This window comes from Nerophis lumbriciformis, linkage group LG20 (assembly GCF_033978685.3).
Source record: "Nerophis lumbriciformis linkage group LG20, RoL_Nlum_v2.1, whole genome shotgun sequence".
NCBI lineage: Eukaryota > Metazoa > Chordata > Actinopteri > Syngnathiformes > Syngnathidae > Nerophis > Nerophis lumbriciformis.
This window is the reverse complement of record NC_084567.2, coordinates 10,480,001-10,502,377: the sequence shown is the minus strand read 5'-3', so window position 1 is coordinate 10,502,377 and position 22,377 is coordinate 10,480,001. Positions and strand designations below refer to the sequence as shown.

General features: G+C 39.9%; 1 protein-coding gene across 1 annotated transcript in view; it reads left to right on the top strand.

The window, feature by feature from the left end:
* The window catches only part of adamts3 (ADAM metallopeptidase with thrombospondin type 1 motif, 3), a 447,166-nt gene that overhangs the window by 112,632 nt on the left and 312,157 nt on the right, over window positions 1-22,377 (top strand). The window contains exon 5 of the mRNA XM_061981142.1: window positions 10,497-10,600. Within this exon, the coding sequence (XP_061837126.1) occupies window positions 10,497-10,600 (104 nt within the window). The remainder of the gene's footprint in view (window positions 1-10,496; window positions 10,601-22,377) is intronic.

The window sequence follows — 22,377 nt, the reverse complement described above, 5'->3', positions numbered from 1 at the left end:
AATTAAAAGCTGTCCCACTGTCAAACGACACAATTGCGAGACGTATATGCGACATTGCAAGTGATCTTGAGTAGACAAATGAAAAGAAAGTCGTTTTGCTTTACAAGTGGACGAAGCTACTGACAACAATAAAGACTGTCTGTTCATCGCATACGTCCGCTTTGTGAATGGCGAGTCACTGCGAGGATTTTCTGTTTTGCAAATACATCAAAAATAGAGCCACTGCTGATGAGCTGTTCAAGATAATGGACAGTTTCCTCAAATAACACGACCTTAAATGGGAAAACTGTGTGGGCTTTTGCTGTGATGGCGCACAGACCATGGCAGGGTGAAGAAACGGGCTGCAGGCTCTAATAAAGAGGGTTGGACACACGTGTGTCATTCACCGGGAAGCACTCGCGTCAGGGCAGCTCAGCCCCGAACTCAATGAGGTTTTAACAGATGTTGTGAGCGCGGTAAATTTGATCAAAACACGACCACTGAAAGCGCGACTGTTCTCTGCACTGTGTGAGGAAATGGGAGCTGATCATACAGCCGTGCTGTTTCACAGTGAAGCAAGGTGGCTCTCCTGGGGCAAAGTGCTGTCACTTGCCCTGTCTTGCCAAATGCATAGTTCCTCTTTTTTTTTTTTGCAAAGATTGCAAAGTGGCACTTTTATTTTATTTATTATTGAACTTGATGCAAGTTATTTGATTTATTATTGAACTTGATGCAAGTTATAACACTTTTATTTTATTTATTATTGAACTTGATGCAAGTTATTTGATTTATTATTGAACTTGATGCAAGTTATAACACTTTTATTTGATTTATTATTGAACTTGATGCAAGTTATTTGATTTATTATTGAACTTGATGCAAGTTATAACACTTTTATTTGATTTATTATTGAACTTGATGCACGTTATAACACTTTTATTTGATTTATTATTGAACTTGATGCAAGTTATTTGATTTATTATTGAACTTGATGCAAGTTATAACACTTTTATTTGATTTATTATTGAACTTGATGCAAGTTATTTGATTTATTATTGAACTTGATGCAAGTTATAACACTTTTATTTGATTTATTATTGAACTTGATGCAAGTTATAACACTTTTTGATTTGTTATTGAACTTGATGCAAGTTATTTGATTTATTATTGAACTTGATGCAAGTTATAACACTTTTATTTGATTTATTATTGAACTTGATGCAAGTTATTTGATTTATTATTGAACTTGATGCAAGTTATAACACTTTTATTTGATTTATTATTGAACTTGATGCAAGTTATAACACTTTTTGATTTGTTATTGAACTTGATGCAAGTTATTTTATTTATTATTGAACTTGATGCAAGTTATACCACAGCTGCACAGTTATTTTATTTATTATTGAACTTGATGCAAGTTATACCACAACTGCACAGTTATTCTATTTATTATTGAACTTGATGTTATTTTATGTTATTGAGTTTGAATGTATACAACTTGATGTTACTTGATGTTCAATAAATTTGAAAATGTTAAGCTTGGCATTAGCGTTCTGTTAGGCCGATGGGGGCAGGTGGGGCTTGAAAACTCCCTCTTGTCCAAAGTGGGGAATGACAAAAAAAGTTTGAGAACCACTGCACTAGAGGCAGGTGAGGCCTGTAAAAAGAAAAAAATATATATTAAATTGTTAAATGTATCCAGTGATTATACTATAAAGTTATTTTCCATTTAACTTCACCAGTTTTAGATTATTTTTATTCAAAATCGCTGAATTTTCACATTTGCCGTTCAAATACTGAGAAGAGACGGTGCGGTGAACAGCAGCCAGTCGAGGCACGTCACTCAGTGCCTCAACATGGACGGACTCGACTAACTGCTGGCCTGCTGTGCAGTGAGACCGTATTGCTATATGAACTATATTATACATTTCCATAGTTTAGTTAGCTGAGGTATATAATGTACAGTGTATTTTGTCAACAACTGTATGTGTGTAACGTATTTCTTGTGCTGAGCGATCATAAAACGGCTGCAAAAGACGCACTGGCTGAGGCTCGCCTCCTGCACCCACGCCGTAGAATGCACGGCAACCCCTGACGGGAGTGTTATATCAACTAAAGCCCACACTTAAACTTTCCACATGCAAGATTTAATCTTTTTAAAAAAGTGATTTCATAAGAAGCCAAAAAGTGCAAAAACAATAATGTTCGTGTTGGAGGAGTTGTGAATGACTGCAGGGCCACAACATTAGGTACACCTGCAGACTGCAGGTGTACCTAATTCACAACTCCTCCAACACGAACATTATTGTTTTTGGCTTCTTATTAAATAACTTTTGTAACCTATTTTTATGGGCTTTCCTCTTTGTGATGTTAAGTTCCTGTTATGCGCTGTTATACAGTATATGCCTTGAGCTCTTATTTTGAAGGCGCTAAGAGCGGAATTTTGACACGTTGGAGTGGAGCGGAAGTTTTTGAAAGAAGGTAAATAAAGTGGTCCTCGCGTAAACTGGAGCCTCCGTGTTTGTTATTTTGTAGTTTCATACAGTATAGGCGACATTTATAAACCCTCAGTTACACTTTTTTAAATAGATTCAATCTTGCACGTGGAAAGTTGAAGTGAGGGCTTTAGTTGATATAACACTCCCATCAGGGGGTTCATTAATCCAGCACAACAGCGGCGCATTTATAAGTAAAGGTAAGACCATAATAACGTTTTTTTATTAAATGTGCTTTTTTGTGTGCTACAGTTTGTATGTGTAAAGTTAAAGTTAAGTTAAAGTACCAATGATTGTCACACACACTAGGTGTGGTGAAATGTGTCCTCTGCATTTGACCCATCCCCTTGTTCACCCCCTGGGAGGTGAGGGGAGCAGTGGGCAGCAGCGGCGCCGGGCCTGGGAATCATTTTTGGTGATTTAACCCCCAATTCCAACCCTTGATGCTGAGTGCCAAGCAGGGAAGAATGCTGGTATGAGCTTTTAAACATAACCCGTTAACTGCTGCCAATCAAATGGTGAATAAGATACTCTTTAGGGTTCATATGTTTGTAAATCTGACTGTGATGAAGTCAGTGCCTCACCAGCCATCAACCTCACCGCACGTCACTGTTGTACGGTATACCGGTACTACCCTACCTCCCATTGATCTCAATGTTAGCTGTCATGATCCGTGGCCCGGATCATGTTTTTGTTATACTCTGTTAGTTTTGGACTCCCATAGTTCCTGTTTTTGTGCACCCTTGTTTGTTTTTAGTTACCATGTGTCAAGACTCGGTCCTTGGGGTTTTTTTTTCCGGAAGGCAACGGAAAATTGGCGCGGGCAAGACGCGAGTGTGAGTACATGTTTAATATTTAAACTCAAAAAGGTATAAACAAAAGGCGCTCACAGCGGAGGTAAAACAACTTGGCTATGAAAACAAAAGGCGCGCACAAAGGCGGAAAACTATGAACAAGAAACAAAAACTTACTTGGCATGGAACTGTGAAGAAGCGTGATCATAAAGTGTGCAGAGCATAAATGTGATGTCGCCAGGCTGACCAACAGAAAATGAAAAGCTTAAATAATACAGACATGATTAACAACAGGTGCGTGACATGCCAGGTGAAAACTAATGGGTTGCTATGGAAACAAAACAAGGGAGTGAACAACCAGGAACTAACAAACAGCACATGGCCAAACAAAAACATGATCAACACAGACATGACACCATGGGTGCCTATTCCACATGTCTCTGATTAGTGCTCGGGACGCTCACCTGTTTCCCGAGCACTAATCAGAGGCACTATTTAATCCTGCCTTTGCCGGTCAGTCGGCCTGGCTTCATTGTTTGCTTCATGCAACAGTTACGTTTGTAGTTCTTGTCTCCGAGTTTATGCTTCCTGTGTTAAGAGGTAACCTTGGCTTCCCGTGCGATCGGGCTTTTTTTGTGTTTTTGGTACGTGTTTAATTTTGAAGATTAAATCATGTTCTTACCTGCACGCCTTGTCCGGAGTGGTCCGTCTGCATCCCGGGGGAACGAACCCCGCCGTGACATTAGCTACCTCTCTTTGTTTATAAAGTCTATTTTCTGCTGGATCTACTCTTTATGTTATGCTGCAGCTGTTACATATACTGTAATATTATGTAAATATTACATATATGTTATATTTTATATTGCTACTACGGTACATTTTTAGTCTATTTTATACCTGCATTGTCCTTTCCGTCATTACACTTTCCATCCTTTGTAACTGAGCTACTGTGTGGAACAATTTCCCTTGTGGATCATTAAAGTTTGTCTAAGTCTATGTCTAAGTCTACTAGTATAGTAACGCGATACTAATGAATCATATTTGGTACTATACCGCCTCGAAAAAGTATCGGTCCTCGCCCCTCTTTTTTTTTTTTAACGGGCATGACAGCGCGTCATGACATTGCTGGTTTTAAGAGCAGCGGAGCATGTTCGGCAGCGCACAATCGCAGAGTACTTACAAGCAGACGCGGTACGTACACAGAAAAGGGGAGAAGGGAATGCACTGCCTCCATTGAAGAAGCTTCATTCCAACTGTCAGGTTCAAACACTGATGATATTTATTAAACAAGACACGAAGCAAGGAATTAAACAGAGACAGAATTAAATTTGGCTCAATTGAGGAGAGACGTCGTCACTGTACTCTTTGTACAGTCTCACCACGCTCTGACGAAAGATTGTACGCCTTCTCTTTTATTTGGACTTTCCCTGAATACATGGCAACAGCTGCCGAGCTCTAGACAGCACCGACACTCACTTTGCAGACGATAAGTACTTGTTTTGCAAAGCATATTTTTATCCCAAATAGGTGAAATTAGATAATCTCCCAAAGCACACCAGACTGTATCTCACGGCACACTAGTGTGCCGCGGCACAGTGGTTGAAAAACACTGCACTAGACAAAAGTTCAATGACTTTTGGACAATTAGTTGCTAATTCTTTGCCAATATGTGGGATAGGTTGATTGGCAACACTAAATTGGCCCTAGTGTGTGAATGTTGTCTGTCTATCTGTGTTGGCCCTACGATGTCCAGGGTGTACCCCGCCTTCCGCCCGAATGCAGCTGCGACCCCAAAAGGGACAAGCGGTAGAAAATGGATGGATGTTTTATTTGATAGCGGCCATGCTTTGCCAAGCAATCCGGTTCCGGTTTTACACACGCGTGCCGGTGTACCGTACCAAACATGGTGGCGACACCAGAAATTTGCAGTGGTTGTTCTGCAAATTGTTCGGTGTGAGAAATTTCAAGACGGCACGTGGCATATTTGTCAGGACAATAAAAGCGCAGGTACAACACCCAAAAGCAAGTTGGCACGTTGTGTAAATGGTAAATAAAAACAAAATGCAATGATTTGCAAAACCTTTTCAACTTATATTCAATTGAATAGACTGAAAATAAGATATTTAATGTTCGAACTGGAAAACTTTGTTATTTTTTGGCAAATATTAGCTCATTTGGAATTTGATGCCTGCAAGATGTTTCAAAAAGGCTGGCACAAGTGGCAAAAAAGACACAGAACCATAGTAAGTAGGGATGTCTGATAAAACTTATATTCAATTGAATAGACTGCAAAGAAGATATTTAATGTTCGAACTGGAAAACTTTGTTATTTTTTTGCAAATATTAGCTCATTTGGAATTTGATGCCTGCAAGATGTTTCAAAAAAGCTGGCACAAGTGGCAAAAAAGACACAGAACCATAGTAAGTAGGGATGTCCGATAATGGCTTTTTGCCGATATCCGATTTTCCGATATTGTCCAACTCTATAATTACTGATACCGATATCAACCGATACTGATATATACAGTCGTGGATTTAACACATTATTATGCCTAATTTGGACAACCAAGTATGGTGAAGATAAGGTCCTTTTTTAAAATATTAATAAAATAAAATAAGATAAATAAATTAAAAACATTTTCTTGAATAAAAAAGAAAGTCATCCTTCAATGTGTATTACTTGCTAATTACTTGCAAAAAAAAGGCGAAATATTTGAAAACATGTTTTATATTCTAGTTTCTTCAAAATAGCCACCCTTTGCTCTGATTACTGTTTTGCACACTCTTGGCATTCTCTCGATGGGCTTCAAGAGGTAGTCGCCTGATAGGGTTTTCACTTCACTGGTGTCAAAGTTTTGATGCCTTCAGTGACAATCCACAATGTAAATAGTCATGAAAATAAAGAAAACGCACTGAGAAAGTGTGTCTAAAATTTTGGCCTGTACTATAAATCAAATTCAAATCAAATCAACTTTATTTATAAAGCACATTTAAAATTTACCACAGGGGTAGCCAAAGTGCTGTACAATGAACAGGTTAAAAGATAAAACGAGTACCGAGCAAACACAACACAACACAAACAGAACATGATAAAAAATAAATAATTAAAATAGAATTAATAAAAACATAAAAACATAAAAACAGGATCACAGCAGGTGTATTATGGGGCGCCATTGCAGGATGGATATCACTCAGTGTTAAAAGCCATGGAATAAAAGTATGTTTTTAAGAGAGATTTAAAAACAGGAAGAGAGGAGGCTTGTCTAACACTCAGGGGTAGGTCGTTCCAGAGCTTGGGAGCAGCAACGGCGAAAGCTCTGTCACCTCTAAGCTTCAGCCTTGTGTCAGGGACCGTCAACAGCAGCTGATCGGCTGATCTTAAGGATCGGGTGGGGCAGTAAGGCTAAAGGAGGTCGGAGAGATAGGTTGGCGCGAGGTTGTTTAGACATTTAAAAACAAATAAAAGGAGTTTAAAATTGATTCGATAACGCACAGGGAGCCAGTGAAGGGACGCTAAAATAGGGGTGATGTGCTCACGTCTGCGGGTCTGTGTTAGCAGACGAGCAGCAGAGTTCTGCACGAGCTGCAGACGGGCGAGGGAGGCCTGGCTAATGCCAACATACAGGGCATTACAATAATCAAGACGAGTCGAGATAAAAGCGTGGATTAATTTCTCAAGATCATGTCTTGATAGAAGCGGTTTCACTTTCGCTATTTGGCGTAATTGATAAAAGCTTTTTTGAACGACGCTGCTGATTTGTTTTTCGAATTTAAAATCTGAGTCAAACTTTACCCCCAGGTTTGTGACACAGTCGCTGAGATACGGGGTCAGAGTGCCGAGGTCAACGTTGGGGGAGGGAGAGCGACTTGGACCGAACAACATAACTTCTGTTTTATCTTCATTTAGGCTCAGGAAGTTAGCTGAAAGCCAGACTTTGATGTCGTGCAGGCAGTCAATAAGATGTTGAACCGTGTTATTTTGTGCCATGGGAAAATAAATCTGGCAATCATCGGCATAAAAATGAAATGCAATACTGTACTTCCTAAAAATAGAACCAAGGGGGAGAAGGTAAAGCGCAAATAAAATTGGGGCAAGGATTGAGCCCTGGGGGACTCCATGTGGTAAAGGAGCTGTGGACGACATAAAACTGTCTACTTTTACACAAAAACTCCTGTCGGTTAGGTACGACCGGAACCAGTTGAGGGCGGCGCCCTTAATGCCCACACAGTTCTCAAGACGAGTGATTAAGGTGGCGTGGTCGACGGTGTCGAACGCAGCAGACAGATCTAAAAGCACCAGGACAACATATTTACCAGAATCAGTGGACAGGAGGATATCGTTAAAAACTTTTAGAAGCGCTGACTCTGTGCTTTGGAGGGCTTTAAAACCGGACTGGAACAGCTCAGTGATACCATTATCCTCTAAGAAGGGCAACAACTGACTGTAGACAACCTTCTCTAATATTTTGGAAATGTATGGAAGATTAGAGATAGGTCTGAAGTTAGAGAGGAGAGAGGGGTCGAGGCTGGGTTTTTTAAGTAGAGGTCGTACCACTGCATGTTTAAACTCTACTGGAACTATTCCAGAAGAGAGGCTACTATTGATAATGTATATATATATATATGTATATATATATATATATATATATATATATATATATATATATATATATATATATATATATATATATATATATATATATATATATATATATATATATATATTTATATATATATATATATATATATATTAGGGATGTCCGATGATGGCTTTTTGCCGATAGCCGATATTCCGATATTGTCCAACTCTTTAATTACAGATAGTGATATCAACCGATACCGATATCAACCGATATATGCAGTCGTGGAATTAACACATTATTATGCCTAATTTGGACAACCAAGTATGGTGAAGATAAGGTCCTTTTTTAAAATATTAATAAAATAAAATAAGATAAATAAATTAAAAACATTTTCTTGAATAAAAAAGAAAGTAAAACAATATAAAAACAGTTACATAGAAACTAGTAATTAATGAAAATGAGTAAAATGAACTGTTAAAGGTTAGTACTATTAGTGGACCAGCAGCACGCACAATTATGTGTGCTTACGGACTGTATCCCTTGCAGACTGTATTGATATATATTGATATATAATGTAGGAACCAGAATATTAATAACAGAAAGAAACAACCCTTTTGTGTGAATGAGTGTGAATGGGGGAGGGAGGTTTTTTGGGTTGGTGCACTAATTGTAAGTGTATCTTGTATTTTTTATGTTGATTTAATAAAAAAAATAAAAATAAAAAAAAAGATACCGATAATAAAAAAAACAATACTGATAATTTCCGATATTACATTTTAAAGCAAGATATTATCGGACATCTCTAATAGTAAGGCATAAAAAAATGCAAACCTATTTATTCTCACCCGCCTGGAATGGACTTATGCTGTCTTTAAGTTGAAGTGCAGTGGTCATTTTATTGACACCTAATGGCCGGAATAATTCAATAATTAAATTGCAGTATGTGTCATGATCCGTGGTCCGGATCATGTTTTGTATTTTCTGTAAGTTCTGGACTCCTTGAGTTCCTGTTTGTGCACCACTGAGTTTGTTTTTGTTGCCATGGTTGCTCATTGTGTTCACCTGTCTCTGATTAGTGTTCGGCCGCTCACCTGCTACCCGAGCACTAATCAGAGACATTATTTAAGCTTGCCTTTGCCAGCTTAGTTTCGAGTGTCGATCAGCACATTATTCCTTTTGCTTGTTTTCTGTTTTTGGTACTACGCGTTATTTTTGAGAATAAATCATGTTCTTACCTGCACGCTTTGTCCGTAGTGGTCCGTCTGCGAAATACCTCGTTGTGACAGTATGTTCAAACATGTGGATACGTTTGTTACTGGATATACGCTACTGCTTCGGAGAAAGTCTCCAAAGTAAGTAACATGTTTTGACTGCAAAGACAAGATACTGGTAAACTTTGTTGTTTTTTTTTGGCAAATATTAGCTCATTTGGAATTTGATGTTTCAAAAAAGCTGGCACAAGTGGCAAAAAAGACTGAGAAAGCTGAGGAATGCTCATCAAACACTTATTTGGAACATCCCGCAGGTGAACGGGCTAATTGGGAACAGGTGGGTGCCATGGCCGGTATAGCTCGGTTGGTAGAGCGGCCGTGCCAGCAACTTAAGGGTTGCAGGTTCGATCCCCGCTTCCGCCATCCTAGTCACTGCTGTTGTGTCCTTGGGCAAGACACTTTACCCACCTGCTCCCAGTGCCACCCACACTGGTTTAAATGTAACTTAGATATTGTGTTTCACTATGTAAAGAGAAAAGCGCTATATAAATATAATTCACTTCACTTCACTTCATGATTGGGTATAAGAGCAGCTTCCATGAAATGCTCAGTCATTCTCAAACAAGGATGGGGCGAGGGTCACCACTTTGTGAACAACTGCGTGAGCAAATTGTTGAACAGTTTAAGAACAACATTTCTCAACCAGCTATCGCAAGGAATTTAGGGATTTCACCATCTACGCTCCGTAATATCATCAAAGGGTTCAGAGAATCTGGAGAAATCACTGCACGTAAGCGATGATATTACGGACCTTCGATCCCTCAGGCGGTACTGCATCAAAAAGCGACATCAGTGTGTAAAGGATATCACCACATGGGCTCAGCAACACTTCAGAAAACCACTGTCAGTAACGACAGTTCGTCGTTACATCTGTAAGTGCAAGTTAAAACTGTACTATGCAAAGCAAAAGCCGTTTATCAACAACACCCAGAAACGCCGCCGGCTTCACTGGGCCTGAGCTCATTTAAGATGGACTGATGCAAAGTGGAAAAGTGTTCTGTGGTCTGACGAGTCCACATTTCAAAATGTTTTTGGAAACTGTGGACGTCGTGTCCTCCGGAACAAAGAGGAAAAGAACCATCCGGATTGCTCTAGGAGCAAAGTTCAAAAGCCAGCATCTGTGATGGTATGGGGGTGTATTAGTGCCCAAGGCCCGTAACTTCCGATCCTTCAGGCACTACTGCATCAAAAAGTGACATCAGTGTGTAAAGGATATCACCACATGGGCTCAGGAACACTTCAGAAAACCACTGTCAGTAACTACAGTTGGTCGCTACATCTAAAAACTCTACCATGCAAAGCCAACTTCACTGTTTTGGGGGTTTTGTAAGGCAGTTTGAGGAGTAGAGGACTTACAACAATGTGGTGTTGCAGGCCGGAATGATCCGCACAGACTCGGACGAGTACTTCATCGAACCCCTGGAGAGAGGCACCCAGGAGCTGGAGGACCAGGGCAGAGTCCACGTGGTGTACCGCAGGTCGGCGGTGCTGCAGAGCCCATCAGACATCTCGGTGGACTACCAGACAACAGGTGTGTACAGATTACAACGCTCCTTACCTGCTCGTACATCCATTGAGAAATGGCTCTCAGCTTTGCGTCCAAACGGAGGCAATCTGGTCCTTGATTAATTGGAAAGAAGGCGGAGACGTTGATTGCGGCGGAGACGTTGATGCTTGTTACCACGTAGTGGAAGTTAATTCAACAAATCATCTTTATTTCTTCTTAGTGAATATGCTTTTCAGTTTCTTCTCAGCGACTCAAATACATTGAAAATTATATATTTTATGGGCAAAGACTGTCTGCCACAAGATGGAGATTGTTCCAAGAACTGTACAGTGTGTCCTCTTGGATTAAATACAGTATGTATGTCAGGATCCATACATCGAGGTAGGCACATATTAGTGAGAGTCCAGTCCATAGTGGATCTAACATAATATTATGAGAGTCCAGTCCATAGTGGATCTAACATAATATTATGAGAGTCCAGTCCATAGTGGATCTAACATAATATTATGAGAGTCCAGTCCATAGTGGATCTAACATAACATTATGAGAGTCCAGTTCATAGTGGATCTAACATAATAGTGAGAGTCCAGTCCATAGTGGATCTAACATAACAGTGAGAGTCCAGTCCATAGTGGATCTAACATAATAGTGGGAGTCCAGTCCATAGTGGATCTAACATAATAGTGGGAGTCCAGTCCATAGTGGATCTAACATAATAGTGGGAGTCCAGTCCATAGTGGATCTAACATAATAGTGGGAGTCCAGTCCATAGTGGATCTAACATAATAGTGGGAGTCCAGTCCATAGTGGATCTAACATAATAGTGTGAGAGTCCTGTCCATAGTGGATCTAACATAATAGTGGGAGTCCAGTCCATAGTGGATCCAACATAATAGTGAGAGTCCAGTCCATAGTGGATCTAACATAATAGTGAGAGTCCAGTCCATAGTGGATCTAACATAATAGTGAGAGTCCAGTCCATAGTAGATCTAACATAATAGTGAGAGTCCAGTCCATAGTGGATCTAACATAATATTGTGAGAGTCCAGTCCATAGTGGATCTAACATAATAGTGTGAGAGTCCAGTCCATAGTGGATCTAACATAATGGTGTGAGAGTCCAGTCCATAGTGGATCTAACATAATAGTGGGAGTCCAGTCCATAGTGGATCTATCATAATAGTGAGAGTCCAGTCCATAGTAGATCTAACATAATAGTGAGAGTCCAGTCCATAGTGGATCTAACATAATATTGTGAGAGTCCAGTCCATAGTGGATCTAACATAATAGTGTGAGAGTCCAGTCCATAGTGGATCTAACATAATGGTGTGAGAGTCCAGTCCATAGTGGATCTAACATAATAGTGGGAGTCCAGTCCATAGTGGATCTAACATAATAGTGAGAGTCCAGTCCATAGTGGATCTAACATAATAGTGTTAGAGTCCAGTCCATAGTAGATCTAACATAATAGTGAGAGTCCAGTCCATAGTGGATCTAACATAATAGTGAGAGTCCAGTCCATAGTGGATCTAACATAATAGTGGGAGTCCAGTCCATAGTGGATCTAACATAATAGTGAGAGTCCAGTCCATAGTGGATCTAACATAATAGTGAGAGTCCAGTCCATAGTGGATCTAACTTAATAGTGAGAGTCCAGTCCATAGTAGGGCCAGCAGGAGACCATCCCAAGCGGAGACAGGTCAGCAGCGCAGAGACGTCCCCAACCGATGCACAGGCGAGCGGTCCACCCCGGGTCCCGACTTTGGACAGCCAGCGCTTCATCCGTGGCCACTGAACCTGTGCCCCCACCCTCCACAAGGGAGAAGGGGGCAGAGCAGAAAAGAAACGGCAGATCAACTGGTCTAAAAGCTGGGTCTATTTAAAGGCCAGAGTATATATATATACAGGTAAAAGCCAGTAAATTAGAATATTTTGAAAAACTTGATTTATTTCAGTAATTGCATTCAAAAGGTGTAACTTGTACATTATATTTATTCATTGCACACAGACTGATGCATTCAAATGTATATTTCATTTAATTTTGATGATTTGAAGTGGCAACAAATGAAAATCCAAAATTCCGTGTGTCACAAAATTTGAATATTACTTAAGGCTAATACAAAAAAGGGATTTTTAGAAATGTTGGCCAACTGAAAAGTATGAAAATGAAAAATATGAGCATGTACAATACTCAATACTTGGTTGGAGCTCCTTTTGCCTCAATTACTGCGTTAATGCGGCGTGGCATGGAGTCGATGAGTTTCTGGCACTGCTCAGGTGTTATGAGAACCCAGGTTGCTCTGATAGTGGCCTTCAACTCTTCTGCGTTTTTGGGTCTGGCATTCTGCATCTTCCTTTTCACAATACCCCACAGATTTTCTATGGGGCTAAGGTCAGGGGAGTTGGCGGGCCAATTTAGAACAGAAATACCATGGTCCGTAAACCAGGCACAGGTAGATTTTGCGCTGTGTGCAGGCGCCAAGTCCTGTTGGAACTTGAAATCTCCATCTCCATAGAGCAGGTCAGCAGCAGGAAGCATGAAGTGCTCTAAAACTTGCTGGTAGACGGCTGCGTTGACCCTGGATCTCAGGAAACAGAGTGGACCGACACCAGCTGGACTGCTGCTGAGTGGTCCAAAGTCATGTTTTCTGACGAAAGCAAATTTTGCATTTCCTTTGGAAATCGAGGTCCCAGAGTCTGGAGGAAGACAGGAGAGGCACAGGATCCACGTTGCCTGAAGTCTAGTGTAAAGTTTCCACCATCAGTGATGGTTTGGGGTGCCATGTCATCTGCTGGTGTCGGTCCACTCTGTTTCCTGAGATCCAGGGTCAACGCAGCCGTCTACCAGCAAGTTTTAGAGCACTTCATGCTTCCTGCTGCTGACCTGCTCTATGGAGATGGAGATTTCAAGTTCCAACAGGACTTGGCGCCTGCACACAGCGCAAAATCTACCCGTGCCTGGTTTACGGACCATGGTATTTCTGTTCTAAATTCCCTGACCTTAGCCCCATAGAAAATCTGTGGGGTATTGTGAAAAGGAAGATGCAGAATGCCAGACCCAAAAACGCAGAAGAGTTGAAGGCCACTATCAGAGCAACCTGGGCTCTCATAACACCTGAGCAGTGCCAGAAACTCATCGACTCCATGCCACGCCGCATTAACGCAGTAATTGAGGCAAAAGGAGCTCCAACCAAGTATTGAGTATTGTACATGCTCATATTTTTCATTTTCATACTTTTCAGTTGGCCAACATTTCTAAAAATCCCTTTTTTGTATTAGCCTTACACAATATTCTAATTTTGTGACACACGGAATTTTGGATTTTCATTTGTTGCCACTTCAAATCATCAAAATTAAATGAAATAAACATTTGAATGCATCAGTCTGTGTGCAATGAATAAATATAATGTACAAGTTACACCTTTTGAATGCAATTACTGAAATAAATCAAGTTTTTCAAAATATTCTAATTTACTGGCTTTTACCTGTATACTACACAAGTATCATTATACACACGCCATAATAATGCTGGTATGTTGAAGCACAGTACAATCCATCAAGCGGTGCAGCTTTGTAGCTTACCAAAGTCGTACTAAAACTTTTTAATCGATTTTTGAGCGCCGTGTGTAATGTTCTATATTTTCAATGGAACATATAAAATGTTGGTGTTGTTTACTTGGGTCATATTGCCATCATATTGCAGTCTACACGTATATCTTATGTGTGACTGCCATCTACTAGTCACACTTATCATTACACCATGTACCAAATAAAATAGCTTTGAGGTCGGTAAGCAAAACCAGCAGCATTACTGCTGCTGGGATAAGATCAGAGCGGATCAAAACCGTGACATTCATTTATAATTATTGCATGCTGTGCTGGTAAGTACTCCTCTTGATGAACTCGCAACCTTGCAATCATTACAAGCTGCGCTGTTGCAATCTTTTCTTGCACAACGTAGCCAAAATTTGGAGCGCTTCTTCCGTGTTCCATGTTGCATGACGACGTCATACCCGCCCGCGATAATAATTAAGGGACTCGTTTGAAAAGCGATTCCAAGGAATTTATCAGTGGTGTGCCGTCACGGCCAGCAAGGCCTTCTCTGCTGGCCGAACATAACCACAAATCATGATCATAATTGAAGATAAAAGTATTTTTTTCATTTATTTTCCCTAAATATCTAAAAGTATTCATATTCTCTTCATGTCATATTATGCTCCTTCCAGTGCTGTTGTTTTTAGGTTAGAGTTTTTGTCCAATCAGAATTCAGCTAGTTTATGTTGCCATGCTGTACCAAATCTGCCTGAGGCCTTCAGAATCAACAATGCACATTTTATGCACTGTAAGTGAACGGGCACATACAGTTGATAGACAATTACGACAGCCAATCAGATCACAAGTTGTTGTCAGTAACTGGACAAAAGTATTGGGACACTTAGGACTAAAACTGGACAAAAGTATTGGGACACTTGGGACTAAAACTTGACGAAAGTATTGGGACACTTAGGACGAAAACTGGACAAAAGTATTGGGACACTTAAGATGAAAACTGGACAAAAGTATTGGGACAATTAGGACGAAAACTGGACAAAAGTATTGGGACACTTAAGATGAAAACTGGACAAAAGTATTGGGACAATTAGGACGAAAACTGGACAAAAGTATTGGGACACTTGGGACCAGAACTTGACAAGAGTATTGGGACGCTTACGACGAAAACTGGACAAACGTATTGGGACACTTGGGACTAAAACTTGACAAAAGTATTGGGACACTTAGGACTACCACTGAACACAAGTATTGGGACACCTGGGACTAAAACTTGACAAAAGTATTGGGACACTTAGGACTAAAACTGGACAAAAGTATTGAGTAGCCTGCGATTGGATACTCATTTGTCATTCCAAAGTGAGTATCCAATCACAAGTTGCAACTGGACAAAAGTATTGGGACACTTAAAACGAAAACTGGACAAAAGTATTGGGACACTTGGGACCAGAACTTGACAAGAGTATTGGGACACTTACGACGAAAACTGGACAAAAGTATTGGGACACCTGGGACTAAAACTTGACAAAAGTATTGGGACACTTAGGACGAAAACTGTTCAAAAGTATTGAGTAGCCTGCGATTGGATACTCACTTGTCATTCCAAAGTGAGTATCCAATCACAAGTTGCAACTGGACAAAAGTATTGGGACACTTAGAACGAAAACTGGACAAAAGTATTGGGACACTTGGGACCAGAATTTGACAAGAGTATTGGGACGCTTACGACGAAAACTGGACAAAAGTATTGGGACACTTGGGACTAAAACTTGACAAAAGTATTGGGACACTTAGGACTACCACTGAACACAAGTATTGGGACACTTACACTGGACAAAAGTATTGGGACACTTAGGACTAAAACTGGACAAAAGTATTGAGTAGCCTGCGATTGGATACTCACTTGTCATTCCAACGTGAGTATCCAACCACAAGTTGCAACTGGACAAAAGTATTGGGACACTTAGGATGAAAACTGGACAAACGTATTGGGACAATTAGGACGAAAGCTGGACAAAAGTATTGGGACACTTAGGACGAAAACTGGACAAAAGTATTGGGACACTTGGGACCAGAACTTGGCAAGAGTATTGGGACGCTTACGACGAAAACTGGACAAAAAGTATTGGGACACTTGGGACTAAAACTTGACAAAAGTATTGGGACACTTAGGACTACCACTGAACACAAGTATTGGGACACTCACACTGGACAAAAGTATTGGGACACTTAGGACTAAAACTGGACAAAAGTATTGAGTAGCCTGCGATTGGATACTCACTTGTCATTCCAAAGTGAGTATCCAATCACAAGTTGCAATTTAGCAGGAAGCAGGAAGTGTTAAGCCATTGTGACACCATTGTTAATTTTTTTAATGTTATTTTTTATAAATGGCTGTGATGATAATGTCAATGAGGGATTTCTATTCACTGTTATGTTGGAATTCTTATTAATATTGATACTGTTGTTGATATTATTCATTTTCATTTGACTACTTTTGGATTGTTTTGTGTGTCCTCTCAATTGCTCTGTTGATTGCTATTCTGAATGTTGCTGGGCCGGGTTTGGTTTTAGAATTGGAATTGTATTATTAAAGTATTGTTGTGTATTGATCAATAAAAAACAAAAAACAATGCAGGCATCTGTGCACTGTTAGTGAACGGGCGCATACAGTTGATAGACAGTTGCGATAGCCAATCAGATCCCAAGTTGTTGACAGTAGCCTATCTAGGTAGCCTGATGTTAACGAGACTGTGATTGGATACTCACTTGTCATTCCAAAGTGAGTATCCAATCACAAGTTGCAACTTAATGTCATGTTCTGTGGTCTGGATTGTTTTGCTTGTAACTTCCGGTAGGAATGTCGTAGAGACATGAAAGAAAAACCTCTATGTAGGTCTGATTTAGACCTAGATTTCATACATTGACTTCTTTCAGCAAAAATCAACAGGAGGTTGGCAATTCCCCCTTCAAAACAAAAGTTTAGTAAAAACAGTCACTTTTGCCTCTTTGAGCTGTAATTTGATCCCCTTAACATGCTTAAAAACTCATCAAACTGGACACACACATCAGGACTGGCAAAAATTGCGATCTAATAAAAAAACAACAATCCCAAAACTCAAAATTGCGCTCTAGCGCCCCCTAGGAAGAAAACACAGACACAACTGCTCCTAGGAAGAAAACTCAGACAAAACTGCCTGTAACTTCCAGTAAGAATGTCGTAGATACATGAAACAAAAACCTATATGTAGGTCTTACTTAGACCTACATTTCATACACTGACAACCCCCAGCAAAAATCAACAAAAAGTGTGCAATCCCCCTTCAAAACAAAAGTTGTTATTATTAATAAACCGCCGCCTCTTTGAGCTGTAATTTGACCCCCTTAACATGCTTCAAAACTCACCATATTTGACACACAGTTTAGGACTGGCAAAAATTGCGATCTAATCAAAAAACCTAGCCCCAAAACTCAAAAATGCGCTCTAGCGCCCCCTAGGAAGAAAACACAGACAAAACTGTCTGTAACTTCCAGTAGGAATGTCGTAGCGACATGAAAAAAACCCCTCTATGTAGGTCTCACTTAGACCTAGATTTCATACATTGACTTCCTTCAGCAAAAATCAACAGAAAGTTGGCAATTCCCCCTTCAAAACAAAAGTTTAGTAAAAACAGTCACTTTTGCCTCTTTGAGCTGTAATTTGACCCCCTTAACATGCTTCAAAACTCACCAAACAGGACACACAGATCAGGACTGGCAAAAATTGCGATCTAAAAAAAGACCCAACCCCAAAACTCAAAATTGCGCTCTAGCAAAACAGATACAACTGCTTCTAGGAAGAAAACTCAGACAAAACTGCCTGTAACTTCCAGTAGGAATGTTGTAGAGACATTAAACAAAAACCTCTATGTAGGTCTCACTTAGACCTACATTTCATACACTGACAACCCGCAGCAAAAATCAACAGAAAGTGTGCAATCCCCCTTCAAAACAAAAGTTGTTATTATTAATAAACCGCCGCCTCTTTGAGCTGTAATTTGACCCCCTTAACATGCTTCAAAACTCACCATATTTGACACACACTTTAGGACTGGCAAAAATTGCGATCTAATCAAAAAACCTAGCCCCAAAACTCAGAAATGCGCTCTAGCGTCCCCTAGGAAGAAAACACAGACAAAACTGTCTGTAACTTCCAGTAGGAATGTCGTAGCGACATGAAAAAAAACCCTCTATGTAGGTCTCACTTAGACCTAGATTTCATACATTGACTTCCTTAAGCAAAAATCAACAGAAAGTTGGCAATTCCCCCTTCAAAACAAAAGTTTAGTAAAAACAGTCACTTTTGCCTCTTTGAGCTGTAATTTGACCCCCTTAACATGCTTCAAAACTCACCAAACAGGACACACAGATCAGGACTGGCAAAAATTGCGATCTAAAAAAAAACCCAACCCCAAAACTCAAAATTGCGCTCTAGCGCCCCCTAGGAAGAAAACAGACACAACTGCTTCTAGGAAGAAAACTCAGACAAAACTGCCTGTAACTTCCAGTAGGAATGTTGTAGAGACATTAAACAAAAACCTCTATGTAGGTCTCACTTAGACCTACATTTCATACACTGACAACCCCCAGCAAAAATCAACAGAAAGTTTGCAATCCCCCTTCAAAACAAAAGTTGTTATTATTATTATACCACCGCCTCTTTGAGCTGTAATTTGACCCCCTTAACATGCTTCAAAACTCACCATATTTGACACACACTTTAGGACTGGCGAAAATTGCGATCTAATCAAAAAACCAAACCCCAAAACTCAGAAATGCGCTCTAGCGCCCCCTAGGAAGAAAACACAGACAAAACTGTCTGTAACTTCCAGTAGGAATGTCGTAGCGACATGAAAAAAAACCTCTATGTAGGTCTCACTTAGACCTAGATTTCATACAATGACATCCTTCAGCTAAAATTAACAGGAAGTTGGCTATTCCCCCTTCAAAACAAAAGTTTTGTTAAAACAGTCACTTTTGCCTTTTTGAGCTGTGATTTGACCCCATTAACATACTTCAAAACTCACCAAACCGGGGACACACATCAGGACTGGCAAAAATTGCGATCTAATAAAAAACCCAACCCCAAAACTCAAAATTGCGCTCTAGCGCCCCCTAGGAAGAAAACAGACACAACTGCTTCTAGGAAGAAAACTCAGACAAAACTGCCTGCAACTTCCAGTAGGAATGTCGTAGAGACATTAAACAAAAACATCTATGTAGGTGTCACTCAGACCTACATTTCATACACTGACAACCCCCAGCAAGAATCAACAGAAAGTTTACAATCCCCCTTCAAAATAAAAGTTGTTATTATTATTATTATACCGCCGCCTCTTTGAGCTGTAATTTGACCCTCTTAACATGCTTCAAAACTCACCATATTTGACACACACTTTAGGACTGGCAAAAATTGCGATTTAATCAAAAAACCAAACCCCAAAACTCAGAAATGCGCTCTAGCGCCCCCTAGGAAGAAAACAGAGACAAAACTGTCTGTAACTTCCAGTAGTAATGTCGTAGGGACATGAAAAAAAAAACCTCTATGTAGGTCTCACTTAGACCTAGATTTCATACAATGACATACTTCAGCTAAAATTAACAGGAAGTTGGCTATTCCCCCTTCAAAACAAAAGTTTTGTTAAAACAGTCACTTTTGCCTTTTTGAGCTGTGATTTGACCCCATTAACATGCTTCAAAACTCACCAAACCGGGGACACACATCAGGACTGGCAAAAATTGCCATCTAATAAAAAGAAACAACCCCAAAACTCAAAATTACGCTTTAGCGCCCCCTAGGAAGAAAACACAGACAAAACTCTCCTAGGAAGAAAACACTGACAAAACTGCCTGTAACTTCCAGTAGGAATGTCATAGATACATGAAACAAAAATCAACAAGAAGTTTGCAATCCCCCTTCAAAACAAAAGTTGTTATTATTATTATTATACCGCCGCCTCTTTGAGCTGTAATTTGACCCTCTTAACATGCTTCAAAATTCACCATATTTGACACACACTTTAGGACTCGCAAAAATTGCGATCTAATCAAAAAACCTAGCCCCAAAACTCAAAATTGTTCTCTAGCGCCCCCTAGGAAGAATACACAGACAAAACTGTCTGTAACTTCCAGTAGGAATGTCGTAGCGATATGAAAAAAAACCTCTATGTATGTCTCACTTAGACCTAGATTTCATACAATGACATCCTTCAGCTAAAATTAACAGGAAGTTGGCTATTCCCCCTTCAAAACACAAGTTTTGTTAAAACAGTCACTTTTGCCTTTTTGAGCTGTGATTTGACCCCCTTAACATGCTTCAAAACTCACCAAACTGGACACACACATCAGGACTGGCAAAAATTGCGATCTAATAAAAAACCCAACCCCAAAACTCAAAATTGCGCTCTAGCGCCCTCTAGGAAGAAAACAGACACAACTGCTTCTAGGAAGAAAACTCAGACAAAACTGCCTGTAACTTCCAGTAGGAATGTTGTAGATACATGAAACAAAAACCTCTATGTAGGTCTTACTTAGACCTACATTTCATACACTGACAACCCCCAGCAAAAATCAACAGAAAGTTTGCAATCCCCCTTCAAAACAAAAGTTGTTAATATTATTATACCGCCGCCTCTTTGAGCTGTAATTTGACCCCCTTAACATGCTTCAAAACTCACCATATTTGACACACAGTTTAGGACTGGCGAAAATTGACATCTAATCAAAAAACCAAACCCCAAAACTCAGAAATGCGCTCTAGCGCCCCCTAGGACGAAAACACAGACAAAACTGTCTGTAACTTCCAGTAGGAATGTCGTAGCGACATGAAAACAAACCTCTATGTAGGCCTCACTTAGACCTAGATTCCATACACTGACATCCTTCAGCTAAAATCAACAGGAAGTTGGCTATTCCCCCTTCAAAACAAAAGTTTTGTAAAAACAGTCACTTTTGCCTTTTTGAGCTATAATTTGACTTCCTTAACATGCTTCAAAACTCACCAAACTGGACACACACATCAGGACTGGCAAACATTGCGATCTAATAAAAAAAAAAACCAAAACTCAAAATTGCGCTCTAGCGCCCCCTAGGAAGAAAACACAGACAAAACTCTCCGAGGAAGAAAACACTGACAAAACTGCCTGTAACTTCCAGTAGGAATGTCATAGATACATGAAACAAAAACCTCTATGTAGGTCTCATTTAGACCTACATTTCATATATTGACAACCCTCAGCAAAAATCAACAGGAAGTTTGCAATCCCCCTTCAAAACAAAAGTTGTTGTTATTATTATTATATCGCCGCCTCTTTGAGCTGTAATTTGACCCCCTTAACATGCTTCAAAACTCACCATATTTGACACACACTTTAGGACTGGCAAAAATTGCGATCTAATCAAAAAACAAACCCCAAAACTCAGAAATGCGCTCTAGCGCCCCCTAGGAAGAAAACACAGACAAAACTGTCTGTAACTTCCAGTAGAAATGTCGTAGCGACATGAAAAAAACCCTCTATGTAGGTCTCACTTAGACCTAGATTTCATACAATGACATCCTTCAGCTAAAATTAACAGGAAGTTGGCTATTCCCCCTTCAAAACAAAAGTTTTGTTAAAACAGTCACTTTTGCCTTTTTGAGCTGTGAGTTGACCCCATTAACATGCTTCAAAACTCACCGGATACACATCAGGACTGGCAAAAATTGTGATCTAATAAAAAGAAACAAGCGCAAAACTCAAAATTGCGCTTTAGCGCCCCCTAGGAAGAAAACACAGACAAAACTCTCCTAGGAAGAAAACACTGACAAAACTGCCTGTAACTTCCAGTAGGAATGTCATAGATACATGAAACAAAAACCTCTATGTAGGTCTCACTTAGACCTACATTTAATATATTGACAACCCCCAGCAAAAATCAACAGGAAGTTTGCAATTCCTCCTTCAAAGCAAAAGTTTGGTAAAAAACGGTCACCTTTTTTCAAACATTATCTCCTCTGAGCGCGTTTGTCGTGTCGGCTTCAAACTAGCACAGGAGAGAGATTGAACCCTTCTGATTAAAAGTTAATTACTCCTCCGGTTTGGATTTTATGTGCCGTCAAAGACGGTCCCGTCCATCGCTGCTTGCAGCTTTAATTATTTTTAAATCTTTACGTCTTTTATCT